Source organism: Zeugodacus cucurbitae, chromosome 5 (genome assembly GCF_028554725.1).
Source record: "Zeugodacus cucurbitae isolate PBARC_wt_2022May chromosome 5, idZeuCucr1.2, whole genome shotgun sequence".
Taxonomy (NCBI): domain Eukaryota; kingdom Metazoa; phylum Arthropoda; class Insecta; order Diptera; family Tephritidae; genus Zeugodacus; species Zeugodacus cucurbitae.
This window is the reverse complement of record NC_071670.1, coordinates 55,184,472-55,206,389: the sequence shown is the minus strand read 5'-3', so window position 1 is coordinate 55,206,389 and position 21,918 is coordinate 55,184,472. Positions and strand designations below refer to the sequence as shown.

Sequence of the window (21,918 nt, the reverse complement as noted above, 5' to 3'; positions counted from 1 at the left end):
ACAGTACTCTTTCTGCTTTTGTATCTTTGTGTGAGTGCATGGCTGCTGATCTGTTATTTGTTCGATTACTGATTGCTGCCACAAATTTAATGAGTTGCCCTTGAGGTGATCGGCGTACTGTGAGCGGTGAGGTTAGTCAATGTTAAGCGTCTTTAGGCTTATTGATCTTGACTGTGTATCGATCGCTCATGAAGGTTCATGCACATTTTACAAATAAGAAACAAGGAAAAATTCAGTTTCAATACCATTGATATCTCTATAACTAAGGGAAATGTATGAAATTTGGACTGATGATTGGCAGCAATGGTTCTTACTAATTTATAATATTTGCTTGTGTACCAAAGTATATTCGAGTGCAGTTAAATACTCACTGTATTGTTTCAATGAGAGGTTTATTAGAATTAAAAACATAAGTTTTATAGTTAGATCTAACCCTCAATTAAATTGCTCTCCAGCAATCTGTTCGTGAGATTAATCAATTTGATAGCAGCAAATCTGCCTAATCTGCATCCCGTGACGTGCGCTAGGATTACGATTTATGGCGTTAGAAAGATAAGATCTCATAAAAAAAAAGTCTCAGACATTTTAGTAATTCCTTGACCTAGTATTGATCGAGCATAAGTCAAAGATGGTCCCCAGCAAGGAGAGAATATGCCATATTTTACATTTTTCTTCGATAAATGGGATAAGGCACGCCTGTCTTGCTGATTTGTGAATAGTATATATAGTCCTGATACTGTAACAGCCAATCGCCGGCAATATTGGTTGGTCAATTGTCGAAAATATCGATAAAATAATGTAAATGATAGACACCGACCGTCATATGAGGACTGTTTTGAGGCCCTGGTGCTAAACAATGCATCAAAAGCCATTTGGAACCATTTGAAAAAAGACTGGCTGCAAACAAACGTAGAAGTATGAGTTCGAGTTACCGCAAAAAGACCTCATCGGCCGAATTTTCATCATCAAATCGCTCCTGAAACGCCGCAAAACGGACCATATCTGAAACGTATTGTTATTGGTGTTAAAAAGTGAGTCACGTACGAATCACGGTGTGCCGGTGAAAACGGTGGCCAAGCCATGATTGAAGGTCAGGCAGGTTTTTCTATATGGTTGCTGGAACTGGCAGTGAATTAGCTGCTCTCCAATGGCTAAACTTAAAATTCGAAACTTTAGTGTCAACACTTGAACCAACTTTAGCTGAGCTTGGTACTTTGAAGAAATGATTAACAGCGGTCCCGTAGGACCAGTAAACAGTAGTCGGAGTTAAGGGCTTAGTACGTAGGTATATTGTTAAGCAAGTCCACTATAGTAAAACATACTAACGTGGCGTGGTCCCGAAAGAGGTATGAATCGTACATGCCATCTAGTCGAACGATATATATGAAAGATTTCCGCTTCGGAATGAAAAAAGGCAACTAGCACACACACGACGATAAGCTTCGGAAACTAGATTGTGGAGGTTTTTATGTATTCACCTTATAGACCAGACCTACCACCAAGTGATTCATGTTCCTGTCTATGGATGATGGATGGTTATGAAAAATTCGTCTTAAGAGAGAACTTTCTGAAAATCGACTGTCCCAGTTCGTTGTCAATAACAACGAGGATTTCTATGAGAGTGACATTATGAAACCACCTTCAAAATGGCAACAAGTTATCATCATTCTTAATGTCTTAAATATATTTCCTTTCGTTTGAGCTTATACTACATACTAAATCAGACAAAATGAAAACGATATAACAAGGAACCGAAACTTTTTTCTTTGGAGTATTATTTTCCAGGACACACTTTTCGACCTATATCTGTCAACACTAGTTAAGCTTGTCTACATAGTATGTTATTGAAAAAGTCAGTTTCAATTAACTGGATTAAAATTTACAATAGAAAAACGCCTAACCAAGCCAGTAACGAACACTGTTAACTAAAATTTCGTACAAACTGAGAACAGCACCACTATTTTGTAGCCAAAGCTACTTTAAAAGCTTTCCCTTTGGCGCCGCTCACTACCACAGCAAGCCACCCACTAATTAGAAACAAATCTAGCGAAAAAATTAGACGGCTAATCGGCCAATAACAGGCGCTTGACCACGAGGGCGTATGAGCAAACCACGACACACACACACTTACATGAGAAGGCACATAAATTGGATTTATTTACGAATTTCAGCAGCTGACAGCATTTTAATTGTGCTCATCAATTCACAAAGTCACACTGACTGCTGTCTGCAAAAGCCCCACTAACAAACACATGCACGTACACGCATGCGCTTACATGCCATGCTGGCTCTCGCAGACTGCTACTGCCCTGACTGTCGTTGCTGGCAACGCTGCGTGCGGCCTTGATTACTTAATTAAATGCCAACAATCACGGTGCATTAAGTCGATGAGTGGCAGTGGAGTAAGCCACAATTACCAGCATGAGCAGAGCTGAAAAGGCGTAGCAAAAACAAAAATTAAATAGATGAAAACAATAACAATAACAATAGGAGTTGCAATAAAAACAACAACAAACTAACGCCTACAACTGCGCGCTGACTGCACAGGGTGCTGCAGGCACTTGCAGCAACGAACGCCAACAACAACAATTTTTATGAAATGTTGTTGTTGTTGCAGCCACCACAAGCACAAACAAAGCGTATCAACTTTAATCAATCAGCAACACACAAAATACATTGAGCCACATGCTGCCAACAACAACAGTAACAACCACAAACACGCAAAGGTATAGCGAGCGTCAAATAACAATTGCTGCCACGAGGCATTTGTTGTTGCAACTCATGCCCTCATGCATACATACACATAGACAGTCGGTGGATAACAGAGCAGAACGAAGTTCAGACATAAATATCCATGTGCACTGGGGAGCACTTATACTCATTTATATGAGTGTTTGTGTGGCTGTGTGTATGTTGCACATTGCGTGGGTAACTGGATATCGCCTGGCAGCCGCAACGATCACCATTGTTGCCAACAATAAATTATGCCACAACAAGCTAGCAATTGCAGCGATTTCACAGTGCTTACAGCAAGCAAGCGGCGGCAATAACAACATAGAGAGTAACAACAACTAGTGTAACAACAACAACAATTGTCTAGCATTATATATGTGTGGCAAGCATGCAACCATAATGCCGCCAATTGCAACTAGTTGCCGTGTGGCATGTGGCATGTGGCATGCGGTGGTAGTATGTATGCGGCAAATGACTGTGAAATGCGAGCGACGCGACGCGGCCATAAAGAGTTCAAAGCAGTCAAAATGTAACATTGGCACTTAGAATGCGGTTGCCAGACGCACACAAAAACACACTTTTACAAAAGCAAAAAAAAAAAAAAATAAAAAATGCTTGAGAGACAGACGTGGAGGCAGCGACCGAGACCCTCGTCGCCGGGAACCGCTTTTTTTTTTGTACGCATGCTACATGTAAAAGCGCTTGCAAATGCTTATTTGGCAGCCACATAACAACATATTATTATTATTATGCGCGTTGTTGTTGTTGTTGTAGTTTGGCTTTGAATTTGTTGCAGTTGCTGTTGGCAATAGTGCCACACATGCAACAACAACAACAAGCTATTTAGCTGCAGTGCAGCGTATTTAACTGTTACATGAGTGTAGGTGTGTGTTGCATGTGGCATGTGGCATGTATATGCGGCATGTATATGTGGCACATAAGTATGTATGTCTAACTGTGGCAAATTGAAATGCAACGCTTTAAATTCTATAACAAATTTAACGTATTCATTTACCTAGTGAATGTGGCATGCAACAAGCTCACATTCACTCCTCCCTCCCTCCGACTCAGTCGCCACTGTCGTTTCGTCACACTGCACACGTCTGCTCGCATTCGCATAATCACCACATTGCTGGCTGGCAGCTGGTAACCCCCAACTGCTGTGAAGCTGCCTCACTGCTGCTACAATAACAACACAAACAACAACAAACTCCTACTTAACTTTAACTTCTCATTCACTTTGCTTCACTTTATCATCCAAGTGGGTTAAGATCATTAAAATTCGTTGCAATTTCAAGTATTTCAGTGTTGTTGTTGTTGTACAAAAAACAAACTGTTGTGTTGTTGTTGTTGCTGCGATAAGTAGCTACTGCTGGTTAGTAGTTGCATACTACGGCAACAATGAAAAGTCAACTCAAAAAGGGGGAAATGGGAGAAAGCACCTCGGGGAACTTCTCGGGGAGTGAGCGCTCTCAAGTATGCACTCATTAAACTCAATGAGAATTCAACGCTTGCTGCCTGCTGTGCACTGCGCTGTCAGTTTGGCAAATTAGCTGCATAATAGTCGCATCTTTAAGCCACTTATAAGTATATCTGAGTATATAGTTGCAACTGTATATGTAACTGTGTGCAACATAAAGTGCATATTTGAAATTTTTCGGTGTGAGTTGACTTGAAAATATTTCATAATTGCTGTGCAGTAAGCATGGCTCATGGCTCACGGCTGAAGGCACTGGTGTATAAGGGAAATGACGAATGACGAAATTCATAGGGAAGCAGGAAATTCAGTTGTTGACAGAGTTAGCTTGCTGCCTAATAGCCTTGGTGAGTAAACAATACAACTAACGAGGCGTGCTTCTTCAGAAAACTCTCACTTGGAAGTACCCAAAAAGAAACTATAAAATATAAGGGCTAACGGCAAAAACAATGTTAAAAAACTGGTTGGTTGAAGTCTCACTCATTAGATAGACCTATTTATTGCTAGAGTGAGATAAATATTACGAAGTTTGGCGTCCCCAAAAAGTTAGTATATTAAATGTACTAGTCATAGTTAAAGATATGCCATAAAAAGTTCGGTTATTTTATGTTGCGAATCTAAGAGAAGTCCATTAAGTGATGGCCTATTAACTACTAATAGAAAAATATATACGAAAACTGTGGAAAGGTCGTGTGAGGATTCGTATATATATGTATATCAAAAAGCCCACAAGATACAGAGACTTATTTTTTGTGTACTCTCTGGACTTAACACGTCCATCTATTTTCATTCACCAAATTCGACAAATATAATCGATAAGGAAATACTTTTCATATAAATTATATATCGAACACTATTGAACCACCATTTTCGGTTAATGCATATTGGTATTAAGCTCTCTCTCTCTCTATGAACAGACCGTAATATATTTGATAAGTCAGTTAAAGTCCCCTGCCCATCTGGAGAGAACTTTGAGCAAATACCTAAAAACCGAAGAATCTCCACCTCCAATTGTAAGATAATCTAGAAATTTTCTCCAAAAATGATTAACAAGCTATTAACTAACTTGCAGACACAAAAACAGGATCTTGGGAATACCATTTTGGTATATTCATAAAAGACCGTAGCTTTCTAGACAACATGTGGGTTTATAGAGAAGACCGAGTGGTTCAACGAATACTGATCGATAATTGAGCTAATCGAGTCCAAGGACTATTATTAATAACAAAACTAACCAACCTACATTTGGAATTAGCCAAAGATCCACAGTATGTTTTTTTTTTCATAAACACATTTACTAATCTGAAGATTTTTTTACGTACCGTTAGATATAAAATTTTATGTAATAAATAAGAATCGCAGCAATTATATAAAAATTTATCTAAAAATTAATTGTGTTTCTTCTTTTTTCCTTTACAGATTCATTGACATTGCGCACAGCTCCAAAATGTGGAGCCCTCAAAAAGGTCCTACACGATTGTGGGACCTTAGCTTTAGTCATATATTTATATTACAATTAATGGTGAGTAAAACAAAGTAATTCCAAACAGTATTTCTTAAAATCTTTTAAGTATATTTATATTGCCTTTATAAAAGAATTACAGTAACATATTAGGTCTACAACTTTGCTTCCGCCGTTTTTTTGTAAATTTAAGTTTTTATACTCTCGCAACAAAAGTTGCTAAGAGAGTATTATAGTTTTGTCCACATAACGGTTGTTTGTAAGTCCTAAAACTAAACGAGTTAGATATAAGGTTATATATACCAAAGTGATCAGGATGACGAGTAAAGTTCAAATCCGGATGTCTGTCTGTCCGTCCGTCCGTCTGTCCGTCTGTCCGTCCGTGCAAGCTGTAACTTGAGTAAAAATTTAGATATCTTAATGAAACTTGGAACACGTGTTCCTTGGCACCATAAGAAGGTTAAGTTCGAAGATGGGCGGAATCGGACCACTGCCACGCCCACAAAATGGCGATAACCAAAAACACATAAAGAGCTATAACTAAGCCATAAATAAATTTATGAAAATAAAATTTGGAACATAGGATCGCATTAGGGAGGGGTATATTTGAGTGTAATTATTTTGGAAAAGTGGGCGTGACCCCGCCCCCAAATAGGTTTTTTGTATATATCTTGCAAACCATTAAAGCTATATAAACCAAACTTTCTGCAGTCGTTTCTTTTAGCCGTTTCCTTATACAGTCCAAAAATGAAAGAAATCGGATAATAACCACGCCCACCTCCAATACAAAGGTTAGGTTGAAAATGACTAAAAGTGCGTTAACTCACTAACGATAAACGTCACAAACACTAAATTTTACATAAGAAATGGCAGAAGGAAGCTGCACTGAGATTTTATTACAAAATGGAAAAGGGGCTTGGCGTCGCCTACTTATGGGTCAAAAACCATATCTCAAGAACTACTCGACAGATTTCAATTAAATTCGGTGTATAATATTTTCTTGACACCCTGATGACACTGGTGAAATATGAGCGAAATCGGTTCACAACTACGCCTACTTCCCATATAACTCAATTTTGAATCCTTCTGATTCTTTCACTTTACAATGTATACATAAGGAACCGATAAAGATAGCGAAATAAAACTTTACACAAATACTGTATTTGAGCTGTGACATCACTTGCGGAAAAATTGTCAAAATCGAACCATGACTTTTCAAGGCCCCTGATATCAAATATGAAGAACTCAGTGCCTAAGGGTAATTTTTCCGAAAATATAGGTAGATCTCTAAATAAATTGCGAGAGTATAAAATGTTCGGTTGCACCCGAACTTAGCTTTTCCTTACTTGTTTTTGTATAAAAACGGTTACAAATGTCGATGAGCCTCAGCCGCACTTTTCTTGGAATTAAAAAAGAAAAGCAAAATTTCCCGCAAATGTCGAGAATTAAGCTCAAAATGTGACATTTTCAGTTGAGAATAAGTTTGGGATGCAAACAGATCTCTACAAATATTTTGTTGGATTAATGTTGACACAAATGTCCAAGATCCATATAAAAAAATCAATTTAATCGACAAGTGCTTGACCCTAGAGACATCTATTGGAAAACGGCGGAAGCAAAGTTCTAGACCTAGTAAATTATTATTGAACATACACGCATTAAACTTACTTTTCATATATAGCTTAACGTTAAAAATTAAGAAAGACCTTCATCCAATTCCGAAGTACTATTTAATTTTACGACTTATCTTGACTAGATGTATGTATGTGATTGGCGTTGCAACCGTTTAGCCGGTTATAGCCGAATCGACGATAGTGCGCCACCTGTCTCTCTCCTTCGCAGTTCGGCGCCAGTTGGAGATCCCAAGTGTAACCAGGTCGCTCTCCACCTGGTCCCTCCAACGGAGTGGAGGCCTTCCCCTTCCTCGGCTTCCTCCGGCGGGTACTGCATCGAACACTTTCAGGGCTGGAGTGTTTTCGTCCATTCGGACAACATGACCTAGCCAGCGTAGCCGCTGTCTTTTTATTCGCTGAACTATGTCAATGTCGTCGTATAACTCGTACAGCTCATCGTTCCATCGTCTGCGGTATTCGCCGTTGCCAATGTTCTGAGGACCATAAATCTTGCGCAAAATTTTCCTCTCGAAAACCCCTAGTGTCGTCTCATCTGATGTTGACATCGTCCAAGCTTCTGCACCGTAAAGCAGGACGGGAATGATAAGCGACTTGTAGAGCTTGATTTTGGTTCGTCGAGAGAGGACTTTACTGTTCAATTGCCTACTCAGTCCAAAGTAGCACCTGTTGGCAAGAGTTATTCTGCGCTGGATTTCGAGGCTGACATTGTTCGTGTTGTTGATGCTGGTTCCCAGGTATACGAAATTATCTACGACCTCGAAGTTATGACTGTCAACAGTGACGTGGGAGCCAAGACGCGAATGCGCCGACTGTTTGTTTGATGACAGGAGATATTTCGTCTTGTCCTCATTCACCTCCAGACCCATTTGCTTCGCCTCCTTATCCATGCGGGAAAAAGCAGAACAAACGGCGCGGTTGTTGCTTCCGATGATATCAATATCATCGGCGTACGCCAGGAGCTGTACACTCTTGTAGAAGATTGTACCTTCTCGGTTTAGCTCTGCAGCTCTTATAATTTTTTCCAGCATCAGGTTAAAGAAGTCGCACGATAGTGAGTCACCTTGTCTGAAACCTCGTTTGGTATCGAACGGCTCGGAGAGGTCCTTCCCAATCATGACGGAGCTTTTGGTGTTGCTCAACGTCAATTTACACATCCGTATTAGTTTTGCGGGGATACCAAATTCAGACATCGCGGCGTAAAGGCAACTCCTTTTCGTGCTGTCGAAAGCAGCTTTAAAATCGACAAAAAGGTGGTGTGTGTCGATCCTCTTTTCTCGGGTCTTTTCCAAGATTTGGCGCATGGTGAATATCTGGTCAGTTGTCGATTTTCCAGGTCTAAAGCCACACTGATAAGGTCCAATCAGTTTGTTGACGGTGGGCTTTAGTCTTTCACACAATACGCTCGATAGAACCTTGTATGCGATATTTAGGAGGCTGATCCCACGGTAATTGGCGCAGATTGTGGGATCTCCCTTTTTATGGATTGGGCAGAGCACACTGAGATTCCAATCGTCAGGCATGCTTTCTTCCGACCATATTCTGCAAAGAAGCTGATGCATGCACCTTATCAGTTCTTCGCCGCCGTATTTGAATAGTTCTGCCGGTAATCTATCGGCCCCCGCTGCTTTGTTGTTCTTCAAGCGGGTAATTGCTATTCGAATTTCTTCATGGTCGGGTAATGGAACATCTGTTCCATCGTCATCGATTGGGGGATCGGGTTCGCCATCTCCTGTTGTTGTACTCTCACTGCCATTCAGCAGGTCGGAGAAGTGTTCCCTCCATAATCCCAGTATGCCCTGGACATCGGTTACCAGATTACCACCTTGGTCTCTACATGAGGATGCTCCGGTCTTGAAACCTTCGTTAAGTCGCTTCATTTTTTCATAAAATTTTCGAGCATTCCCTCTGTCTGCCAGCTTCTCAAGCTCTTCGTACTCACGCATTTCGGCCTCTTTCTTTTTTTGTCTGCAAATGCGTCTCGCTTCCCTCTTCAGCTCTCGGTATCTATCCCATCCCGCACGTGTTGTGGTCGTTTGCAATGTTGCGAGGTAGGCAGTCTGTTTTCTCTCCGCTGCGAGACGGCACTCCTCATCGTACCAGCTTGTTTTTTGTCGTTGCCGAAAACCAATTGTTTCGGCTGCAGCGGTACGCAGTGAGTTTGAGATGCCGTTCCACAGTTCCCTTATACCGAGATGCTGATGAGTGCTCTCAGAGAGCAGGAGTGCAAGTCGAGTAGAGTATTTCGTGGCTGTCTGTTGCGATTGCAGCTTTTCGACGTCGAACCTTCCTTGTGTTTGTTGACGGGCATTCTTTGCTGCACAGAGGCGGGTGCGTATCTTCGCTGCGACCAGATAATGGTCCGAGTCTATATTTGGTCCTCGGAGCGTACGCACGTCTAAAACACAGGAGACATGTCTTCCGTCTATCACAACGTGATCGATTTGGTTCCGCGTGTTTCGATCAGGAGACAGCCAAGTAGCTTGATGTATTTTCTTATGCTGGAATCTGGTACTACAGACGACCATATTTCGGGCCCCAGCGAAGTCGATCAGCCTCAGGCCGTTTGGCGATGTTTCGTCATGGAGGCTGAATTTTCCGACTGTTGTGCCAAAGACACCTTCTTTACCCACCCTGGCGTTAAAATCACCAAGCACGACTTTTACATCGTGGCGGGGGCAGCGCTCATAGGTGCGTTCTAGACGCTCATAGAAAGCATCTTTGGTCACATCGTCCTTCTCTTCCGTTGGGGCGTGGGCGCAAATCAGCGATATGTTGAAGAACCTCGCTTTGATGCGGATTGTGGCTAGACGTTCATCCACCGGGGTGAATGCCAGGACTCTGCGACGGAGTCTCTCTCCCACCACAAATCCAACACCAAATTTGCGCTCCTTTATATGGCCGCTGTAGTAGATGTCACAAGGACCCACCTTCTTCCGTCCTTGTCCCGTCCATCGCACTTCTTGGATGGCGGTGATGTCAGCCTTAAGTCGTATGAGGACATCAACCAGCTGGGCAGAGGCACCTTCCCAATTAAGGGTCCGGACATTCCAGGTGCATGCCCTTATATCATTATCCTTAAAACGTTTGCAGGGGTCGTCATCAAAAGGGGGGTGTCTCATCCGAGGCTTTCGTAGATTTTTCATTGGGGGGTGTTTTTATGTGGTGGGTCCCAAACCCTACGCACAACCGCATAAGCGGGCTTCGCCTTCTCACTTTAGCTCGCCTTCAAACGGATGTCTGTTGGCTACCCAGAGGATACTTGGTCTAAAACCGGAAGTCGTGAGCTGCTTGAACCATGAGGAGAAGAATCGTTTCTGGCCACTCCCAAGTGAGTGACAATCAAAAACTTTCCTCACTTGCGTGAACTTCTACACATGATCCCATCCTCCAGATGACTAGATACGACCGTTATTAGATAACCTTGAGTATTATACAAATAGCATCTTGTATTTGCTCTGAGGTTTACGAAGGAAAAATAAGAAGACGAAGAAGAAATAACTGGAGTTTAGAAATATTCTAAATCTCTCGATTCGAAACTAAATTTCATATTAAATGAATTTTATAAAATATTATTGAATCCTTAATAATAAAATGATATGATATACATATATATGATAGTATGATAAAATTTAAACTTCTGCTCAGAAGAGACTTCTCGGAAAAAGTTTAATTTATATATACCAATCTACTAACTTATAGTTTTGAAAGCTGCCTCAGTGAACTTCACGAACTTATTTGGAGACTTCTTCTGTGGTAGGGACGGAAAACAAAGAGTGGTGCGATAACAAGTAGAAATCAATAATTCCTTTAAACTTCTTAATTTGATTCGTAAAGTTAGTGTCAACTAGGAACGACTATATGCAGACCAAAATAAATGTTTCTAATATTTTTCATAGGCCACTTCTAGCACTACTTAATTAATTATCTAAGTAAAGTCTCCAATTAAATCATCAATTCAATTAATAATAACTAAACACTTCCGATCAACACATCCTGTGTGTATACATGTCAGAAAAAATATTTTCTAATCAGCTGATCGTGCTTTTACAAACGTACTCTAATTCATATTACATAGTTTCCGGTAGCGATTTAAATGTATGTGTAAATTAGTTGTCACTTTAGTAATAAGACTGGGCAATCGTACTCAAGCAGGTTAAACACCTGCCCAACTTTTTACTCTTATTTGAATCAACATAATCTTGCAGTTGTACTAATCTAACTGGATTAGATTGAATTCGTCTTTTTCTATGCACTTCCGCGCTGTCGACAAGAATATAACGTATCTCATTATAATCTTATTTATGAGTACAGCACGCTAACATATCGTATTCTCTCAGTGGGACTACATCCTACAACTTCTAACAAGCGCTTCCTGCTGACAAAAACTGCAGGTTATCTCACACATTGCTTTATATTGCCGTAAAATAACACAAAAGAAATACGAACGAAATAATTTTATTTGAAGCGCACCGTTATTAAGCAATTTGAAATGTAATGTTGTAATATGCAGCCTCTTTTGTTGCTTTTATGCCTATTCACATACTGTAAATATGTACATACAAGAGTCTTGTAAGATCACAAACTTTAACTTGCGAAACAGCCGGAAACAGGAGCAGTAGGCAAAAATCGACAAAAAAAAGTGCAGCACATCTAATTGGCAGACATGCTGGCACCACTTAGTCTTCGCGCAACAATTTTATGGTAATAAGTTCTGGTGGAATTCCGCAAACAAACAGGCACAGCATGACAACCAAACTGAACACGAGTATATAGTAATATATATATATGTAGATATATATATGCTGGATTTTATGCGAAATATACATATAGATAGTATAGTGGTATAAATAAAGTCTACAAAAATATGGCAACAACATAACATAATCACGAGATATTGCTACTTTTACTACAAAAACACACACAAACACACGCGCACTCTGAGGCTCACACAACTAAGAAGTTGCCGTTGCGAAAGTAGCCATGCAAAACTTCAGCCAGCCAGCCAGCCACTCTTCAAGTTCAATTAAGCTAACGCTGTTGAAAATCCAGCAAATGATTGGCTTAATTCAGCCACCGCCACACGCTGGCGCTGCCACTGCCACTGATTGCCGCGCCACTGTCTGTTGCCAGCTGTCACATGTGTGTGTGCGTGTGTTTGCGTTTGATTTTATTGCTGTTGTTGGCAATGCGGTTGCTGGTGAACAGTGCGACAGGAATAAAGACTACACACACACAGGCCGCCAACTAAATGCTTGCCACATTGGCTGCGCCGACTGCCTATGAGGCTCCACACACTCCACCACTCCTCCACTCTAGTGTATAGAAGCAGAAATGCATGCACGTAGGTGCTGGTATGCATGCTGCTGTTGCTGCTACCGCTGCTACATATCCAGTATTTCCTGCTGCCAACATACTAGTACATATTTAAGTTGACATGAAATTGGCCAACATGCAAAGTGGCCAAGGCAAGTGTGTCGGGTATGTTAATTTGGCAATTTCATTATTTAGTTGCTCATACGCTGCATTTGTTGTTGTTGTTGTTATTGTTTTGTTTTTTTGTTGCACACACTATATGCATGTTGCAGCAGCTGTTGCCTGTATGTTGTCGGCCGCATACCATTTGCCATATGTGGATTTATTGCTGCTGCGTGTGCGCTCGTGTATGCTGCGGCAGCTAGCGTGGAGTAAAACGTCGTGTGCCACAGTTGGCAAAATATCCTCACATTTTGCACTTGGTTTGCTCCTTTGTTTGTGCATATTCCTTTCAGAATTTCGTTTGGGTTCTTCAAAATGCGCGTAATTTGACAGCAAATTTGTGTAATTAAATCAAAATCGGTTGCCTTAATGAGTGACACGAGACTATATGAAGTGATAATTGCCATTGGCAAACTCTAAAAACTCTATAAACAATTAAAATCAAAGTTAGGCATACAAATGCAATGATTTTTAATTTAATTTTAATTTTTGCTTGTTTAATACAAACAATTTCTGCTTTGAGCAAATAAAGAGTTGCCACATTAAAATTCCAAGCAATAATACGCGCACCGGCCATACAAAGGCTGTTGAAAAGTACTAAAAGAACGTTAACTCTCTAACGAAAAAGGCTAAAAACATTAAGTTTTACAGAAAATATGAGAAAAGTTGTACTCAGATTGGTATAAGAAATGAAAAATATGATATGGCGTCGCCCACTTTCTTCTTCTTGACTGGCGTAGAAACCGCTTATGCGGTTATAGCCGAGTCCACAACAGCGCGCCACGCATCTCTCCTTTTGGCAGTTTGGCGCCAATTGGTAATACCAAGTGAAGACAGGTCCTTCTCCACCTGGTCCTTCCATCGGAGTGGAGGTCTCCCTCTTCATCGGCTTCCACCAGCGTGTACTGCATCGAAAACTTTCAGAGCTGGGGCACTTTCGTCCATTCGAACAACATGACCCAAACCAGCGTAGCCGCTGTTTTTTTATTCGCTGGACTATGTCTACGTCGTCGAACAACACATACAGCTCATCATTCCATCTTCTGCGGTATTCTCCGTTGCCAATGTTTAAGGGACCATAAATCTTCCGCAAAACCTTTCTCTCGAAAACTTCTAGTGCCGTCTCATCAGATGTTGACACCGTCCACACTACTGCACCATAAAGTAGGACGGAAATGATGAGGATGATGATCGCCCACTTTAGGGTCATCAAATACTATATCTCAGGAACTACTCTACGAAATTTCTGACATAATATTATCTTGACACGGTTAGAAAATGGAAAAAATCGGTTAACAACCACGCCTACTTCCCATATAACAAAATTTGGAATTCCATCTGATTCGTTCGCTTTATAATATATGTACCAAAAACCTACAAAGATATCGATATAAAACTTGACAAATACTGCATTTGAGATTTAACACCACTTTTTTTTTAAATTGCCGAAATAAGCCTATAACTTTTCAAGGCCCTATATATAGAACATATATATCACAGTGCCATTGGATGATTTTTTACCGAAAATACCGGTATATCTCTCATACATTTTAAAACAATTTAGAGATAATATTTTTCTTCTAATAATGTTTTCTATGCCAAATATTGCTAAAATCTGATAATTACTTCTCCTAGCTCCCTTATACCTTTAAGGTTTTAAAACTTTCATCGGCTTTATACCGTATATATTAATTAAATTAAGTGAGTGTATAACTTGGATATAGTGTAACTTGGTGGTGAAAATGAGTGAAATTCGATTTAAGAATTACCCCAGCCCCTATATATAATATATAATGATTTTTGTTATTCTAGTGGTGTTTATGTGGAATATGGAATGGGTCAAATTGTATGTTTACTTAATAGAATCACTTTAATAGATTGCGAGAGTATAAATGTGTGTTTTTATCCGAACTTACCCTTCCTTACTCATTTATATGAATACCTTTAATAATTTTAGTCTATACTAGAGGCTGAGTAATTTGTGGGCGACAGGCTATAGTCAGTGCAACCGCTGTATTCTAATTAATTTCGAGAATGTGGAACAGTTGAACGCCAAGAATGGAATATAATTTCTCGGAAATTTATGCTGGAAGGAAATTGTTTGCGCGGAGTACCAAAAAGTTTTAATCAAGACCATAACTTAAGCTTTCATTTTTCACTGACCTACATACAATTAAAGATAAGAATAAAACGACTTAAGCCTCTGTTTCAATATCGAGCTTAGCGATCTATCATTATATTAGCTAAAGTAAACATCTTGGGTTCACGAAATAACAACCTCTTCAAAAAACTGTCGACAACCTCATTGAGAACCGGAAAATTATAAATTCAGAAGTAGGCTTCATCATAAAAAAGTCCAGTACCGTTAGTAGTTTTCATCAGGTCGAAATGATAAGATCGAAGTATATTTCTACGTTATCGATGACAGTCATGATTCTAGTAACAACTCTTCCTTCCTGTTCTTCTTTTCCTACTGCAGGCATCTACTATTTTAAGTGAAGAGCTAAGGTGATATACAGCAATAATTGTCTTTAACGCGGAATACATATGTAATTGAAGGTGCAAATTTCAGGTAGCAGGAGTGTTAATCGAATAGCAATCAATTATTGTTATTATAATAACTACATATCTATGCAAAGAATAATAGTATACTACAATCTTCAGCAAACAACTTTGAGCAATTTGTAATTGCTGTTGTTAAACTATTATGTTAGGTTATGGTAGCAGGCAAATCTCTGCATTTGCAAGAAGACTTCACTTGGACAGTTTTGAGTAATGTCCTTTGTGATATCAAACTACTCCTAATGGATCAGAAAGACCATTAAGATTCGACGAAGCGCTTGAAATCTGTTACAAACTACTTGAGTCGGCTGTCAATTCTAGCCAATTTGCTAGGTTTGCCGAAGGGTTTTCAACCTCAGCTTGTCAAAAGCTGGACATTCTTGGAGAAAGCAAAATCTGAACATTGTGCCGAGATGGACCTTGTTAAGAGAAGGCACTTCGAAGGACTCTTTACCCTCCTATGCTGGCCACCTGGAAACTGCACAGGTGCTAGTTGTTGAAACAGTTAGTTATAAATTTATATAACTTTACAATCAAAGTTATTCCAAGCCAACTAAACAAATTCAGCAAAGTTATAACAGGAAAGGACTGAAAGCCTCATATAGTCCCACATCTTTCACCGGAATCATCGCTAGCTGCAATTGCTAGTGGTTACACGATGAGTCCAATAATATACAGTAGATATGAGTCGTTGTGCAAATTTGCGAAGCTCCTATGACTTTTCAGCTAGTTTATCATTTCTTTTAAATCTCATGATATATACATCTTTAGTCAACCAGAACCTTTGTAATGAGATAAAGTCTAGCATCTAATAACTCTGGATGAAGTCGATGAAAAAAAGACACTACGAACTAAAACGTCATAGATAACAACCTAACGAAAAATTTTCTAATCCTAAGTGTTCCTTTTTGAATATTACTAGGACCTTGGTAAGCGGTTAAGGTACTGTGTAGATATATGCTCAGAAGGATTTAGCCTTTATCTAGCATGGCCATTGAAATACCTCTAAAAATAGTGAAAACCCGTTGAGCAACTAAAAAACCAATATCTTTAGCATGTTGACACTACACATTCAGCCATGAATTCTCACAAAAAAGAACAATGGATTCTCTAAATAGGTTCCTTAAATATGGTTCGAAAGTAATTATTTCAACCAGCGAAGGACCTACTGGAAAGGATCATTTGACAGAAATCTTTAGTTAAAGTCTAATTTAGAAAGCCAAGTGTTTCCAATTGGGTACAAGCTCTCTTTCGAAATTTCTTTTTATAAAAAGTTGGGATCTTTAACCGATTTAAAAGAAAAATAATGTAATAAAAATTAGACTACGATCTCAAGCAACTCGGCGACTAATTAAAATGACTCCATACATCGTTTCTAACACCTAAAAAACTAAATAAAAAATATAGCACAAACAAATAGGAGACTGTAAAATATTTATAATCACCGCGCGGCAATACAAAGTGTGAGTGCCGAGAAGCCGACATTGCAGAGGTTATCGCTGCGATCTTTTGGACTATCTGACATGAAAATTGCATTTGCAATTATAAATGAATTAAACAAGCACATACGCTATGCGGCATGCAGTCAGCCTCATGCCAAAGTGTATTGAAGAGCGGCGAGTAGCGGACGAGTAGTGAGTTGTGTAGTGCAAGCAAAGTAAAAAGAAGCAGAAGTAAGTTGAAACTCAGAAGTAAGTCAAGAAGCTGCTAAAAGCGAACTGCAGGCAGAGAAAAAAGCAAGTAACTTTTTTCCAAACCATTTTCCCCCATTTTCCTAACCAAGATTTTTCTTATTTATTTGCTTGCAAATACATTTTTTTCTTGCTGCTGCTTTACTACGTTGCAACAGTGTACTTTTTACACGCGCATAATATTCTTTTAATTTATAATCAGGCAGCAAAAATGTTGCATTGAGCGCGTTGCAAGCGGTAGGTAGCACGCGAAATTGGGTCAAGACACAGTTGCCACATTCAACCAAGAATCGCAAACGCGCACTCACTCGCCCGCTCGCTGACTTACTCACTTACTCGCTTACATACTCGCTTACTCACTAATTCATTCATTCATTCGTTCGCTCGCACGCCAGTCACTTAACACTCATTCACGCGCGGCGGCACTCTGACGGCCCAGGCGCGGCAGCCCGCCAACCGTGGCAACGGCGGCGCGAACTTAAGCTGACACAAAGACAATGCGGGCGCGTCTAAATGCCTGAATGTCGGTATGCCGGAATGCCAGTGGGTTGAGTATTCCCGAGGCAACGCTGCGCGTGGCAATGTAGACATATGAAGCTGTCTTAGTTGTATGTGAGGGTCTTTCTGGCTTTTTGCGTCGCCACTCGTGCGAATAATATTAATTAAAATTATACAAACATATTTTTGTTGCTGTTGTTGCAGTAAAATTTTTTTTTTGCAGCATTAACATATATTTAAATGATGTTACCCTCTTATCAACAACCGCTTACCCATTTACATACCCGCATTAATGTCTTATGTTTCATATTCTTTCTCCTTGCAGTTTAGTTTAGTCTTAGCTGGTAATGAATTGTGGCCCATGGAACGGCCGGAGGGAATGCCAAACATAGTCTCTTTAGAAGTAATGTGCGGTAAGGATCATATGGATGTACATTTGACATTTTCCCATCCATTCGAGGGTATCGTCAGCTCAAAAGGTACTAATTTATTATTCAACTGCTTATATGTTTATTTATTTATTTTTTAATTATTTAACTGACATCCATTAATTATATTCGCCACAGGACAACACAGCGATCCGCGTTGCGTTTATGTGCCCCCGTCGACGGGTAAAACGTTCTTCTCATTTCGGATATCGTACTCACGCTGTGGCACGAAGCCGGACTTGCATGGACAGTTTTATGAGAATACGGTGAGTTGTGGTTTCGAGAAAAAAAGGCGGATTGAGTAAAGAATCGCATAAAAATAGTTAGACAAAACTCATAGGAAATTTAAAACAAATATTTTGATCAATTATACTGTTAGTGTTTATTAATTGGACCTCATGTTGGTTTTACTTATTGTTTGGATTCAAATATATGTTCTACAAGTGGACTTATTTGTGTCATAAAGGTTTGGGGAAAGAATCTAACCAAGTAAATACAATGACCAAGACCCTATCCAATAGACCTTTTAAACTCAGAGTACTTTCAAACTTTGAGGACGTTTAGAGAATGTAGTCTAGACGAGTCAATCTCACTGTTTTAATTCGCAGTCCTAAATTGAATCCCGTTTTATACTTTTTACATTTTTTTTTTATATAGCTAAAGAATAAAACGTCAATTATAATAATTATACTACATTCCTGCTATAGTCGAGTCTTCGAGAACGAAGTGAATATAGATTTATATTCGACCAAGGTCTTAACCTCAGAAATATTTAAAACTCTTACAATTGCAATAACAATACACTTATATTCTGAAAACAAATCACGAAAATAATACCATAAACTCTATCTGAGACCACGTAGATAGTCTTTTAATCTGTCACAGAACTCTGCGTTGAAACCCTTCTCTCTGTACTATTAGAAGTAAGTGTGTGAACTACTCAAATGTCGCAATCGAAGCCCTTCTTCTAATGAAGATAATTCCAATGAGGATAACATCGAACGAAATTCAGTGGAAACAGAATTATCTCACTCACTATAAGACTGCTATACTCCTCAAGCACACAAATTTAAGCTCAAGAAAAACTTTAGACTATCTTTATTAAATGTAATCCCTAACTAAGATCTCCATAAATTCAGTAAGAGTAATATAAATTTCTTTGCATGAAAGTGTAAAATATCTTAAGGAACTCCTCTCCCAGCCCAATGTTACTCAAAAAAATGTTTAAAAAGAAAAAAATAATATAACATTATTGATGACACTTAATACCAATACCACATGTTTAATTCCTTAACAACATCAAACTAATTACCTTTCATTTCATAAATCATAGGTGGTTGTGCAATATGACAAGGATTTACTAGAAGTTTGGGATGAGGCGAAACGTTTACGTTGTGAATGGTTCAATGATTACGAGAAGACCGCATCGAAACCACCAATGGTTATTGCCGATTTGGATGTAATACAACTCGATTTCCGCGGTGAGTTAGAAAAAAATTATTTTTTTTTTATTATATGTACATTGACAAGCAACTAATATATATATACTATTATAAGAATCTATTAAAGAACTTTCATTTCATATATTCATTCAACTTCTATATATGTCTTATAGGCGATAATGTTGACTGTTGGATGGAGATACAACATGGTAAAGGTCCATGGGCGCCGCCAGTTAGCGGTATCGTGCCGTTAGGTTCTACACTTACACTTGTGGTTGCCATCAATGATTATCGCGGTAAGTGACAAATACAAGCATATTCACTTTGTAAGATATGGGAGATAAGAGCTGAACTGGTAGGAAAATTCTTATATACAAGATAGTTCGAAAACTTACGAATTTGTATTAAATAAATGTAGATCTTCTCTTTAATATTTGTGCTGTGATAACTGAGAAAGAATTGTTGTGGGACCTAATCTAACGATAACAACTGTAAAAATTATAAGACTGAATGAGAAGTAATTATAAGAGATAATTATTTACAAAATAAGACATTTCTTCAGGTTTGTTTTGTGTAGGAGGTTTAGCTCTTACGCTCATCTATATCAGTATTCTCTTCGTTATTTTTCTGCGGTTTCTTCAAGTCAAGGTATTGTGCATTGATCAGTTTCGGCCACCACATGAAGAAGATCGCATTTCATTAACACTGTTATCATTCGACTTACTTCGTTTCTGCTCTAGAAAAATTTAATGAACCACATCAAAGTCAATGACGTTCCGAGCTCTCTATAAATAAAGAGTGCATTTCGCGGTACTTTTATGTGGTTTTCTGCAAAAGGCCCTGGTGTTAATAACTGCTTTTAATAAAAATGAAAGACAGTTAAGGCTTGATCATGTTTCACACAATAATTTGAATTTATATTTTAATAAAAAAAATATATCGGACTTTACAATTGGATATTAGAAATTAAATTACTTAAAGAACAATTAGAGATCAGTTATATATTCCACAAAAACTTCTAGGAACAAAAATTAAGAAGAAGCTTGATTTAAGAAGATAAAATGCACGCATACAATAATTATAGAATTTTTTATTTTCTAAACGAGTAATTGTGAGAGCCACTTCAACACTTCATTAAGCACTTAAAACCTATCCCTGAACGCTAGGAACCGGTGGTCTTGGACGATTCTGACCAACGCTTGTTGGAGGTTTTGGACGATTTGGTTTTTTCGGTGGTGTTGGAAGTTTTATGGTCGTAGCCGAGTTTTGCTTCGGTGGCGGCGGTGGCTGGGGAAATTTTATGACAGATGATGATTGAGTTGACGGTGGTTGCGGGACGTTCACTGTTGGCTTTTTTGGTGGCGACTGTGGTAATTGTATGGTGGAAATTAATTGATTAGAAGCTGATTGTTGCTTTTTCGGTGGTGTTGGAAGCTTTATGATCGTGGCTGAGTTTTGCTTCGGCGGCGGTGGTGGCTGAGGCAATTGTATGGTAGAAGTTGACTGAGATGACGTTGGTTGCTGGAAGCTCGCTGTTGGTTTTTTTGGTGGTGGCAGTGGAAATTTTATGGTAGAAGATGATTGAGATGACGCTGGCTGCTGAACGTTCATTGCTGGAGTTTGTGTAGCAGCAGGACCATTTATGTTAGTCGGATTTTCTGGTTGTGGTTGAAGATTATTTATTGTTATAATTGGGTTTTCCATAGGTGATTGGGGACTACTAACGGAAGGATTTGGATTTTGTGGTTGTGTTTGTGGTTGAAGATTCGTAGATACCGTTAATGAATTTTGTGGCGAAACTATTGGTACAGCCTCTATGTTGGGATTATTCAGAACATTTTCGTTGGTTGATGAAGGTTTCAGCACTTCGTTGGTGTTTAAAACAGATGTTTGTGGTCGTAGAAGATCTGAATCCGATGATGGAATTGAATTTTGTCCTACAGTCAAAGTTGATAAGAGATTATTTCCAAATTTTGTTGGTTGTATTGGGAAGTTTTTTTCACCAACTGCGTTTTCATTCACTTCTAAGGCTTCATAATTCAAATTTTCACCACTCAATTCTTTCACATACACTGTCGCACATTCTGCCAAGCAGACGCTTACTATAAACAATCCGGCAATCTTCATGTTTCCCTCTACACCAGCAGGCGGTTAAGCTGAGAGCAACTAACTTGATTGCCAATGATCGGTCTTATAAATAGTGCACGGTAGCTGCTCAAGTTTATTTTTTCAGATAATTGTTTGTGTAATCAGTAGCGGTAGCAGTACGAGACAAGTTTAAATTTAATGTTTTGTTAGCTGCACCTAAGGCAAGGCTAATTTCCGGTGATAAGATACGCTGTATGCTGAAATTTGATTTCTTTTTCGAGTTCGTTAGACTTGTTGTGCAAAAAGATAACTGTTGCACGGGTATATAAGTAAAACAATTGACAATAAGTAAGAAAAGCACAAATCTCGAGTGCAATGAAAAATTTCTTATGATTTCATTTCAATGAAATTTAAATAATAACTACATA

At 39.0% G+C, this 21,918-nt stretch overlaps 1 protein-coding gene across 1 annotated transcript in view; it reads left to right on the top strand.

Annotated features, from left to right (window-relative positions):
- Positions 1-21,918, top strand: part of LOC105209019 (uncharacterized) — a 59,788-nt gene that overhangs the window by 35,418 nt on the left and 2,452 nt on the right. Inside the window, exons 3-7 of the mRNA XM_054230738.1 lie at positions 5,630-5,732; positions 17,858-18,011; positions 18,099-18,226; positions 19,294-19,441; positions 19,576-19,698. Coding sequence (XP_054086713.1) covers positions 5,658-5,732; positions 17,858-18,011; positions 18,099-18,226; positions 19,294-19,441; positions 19,576-19,698 — 628 coding nt within the window. The 5' untranslated portion in view covers positions 5,630-5,657. The remainder of the gene's footprint in view (positions 1-5,629; positions 5,733-17,857; positions 18,012-18,098; positions 18,227-19,293; positions 19,442-19,575; positions 19,699-21,918) is intronic.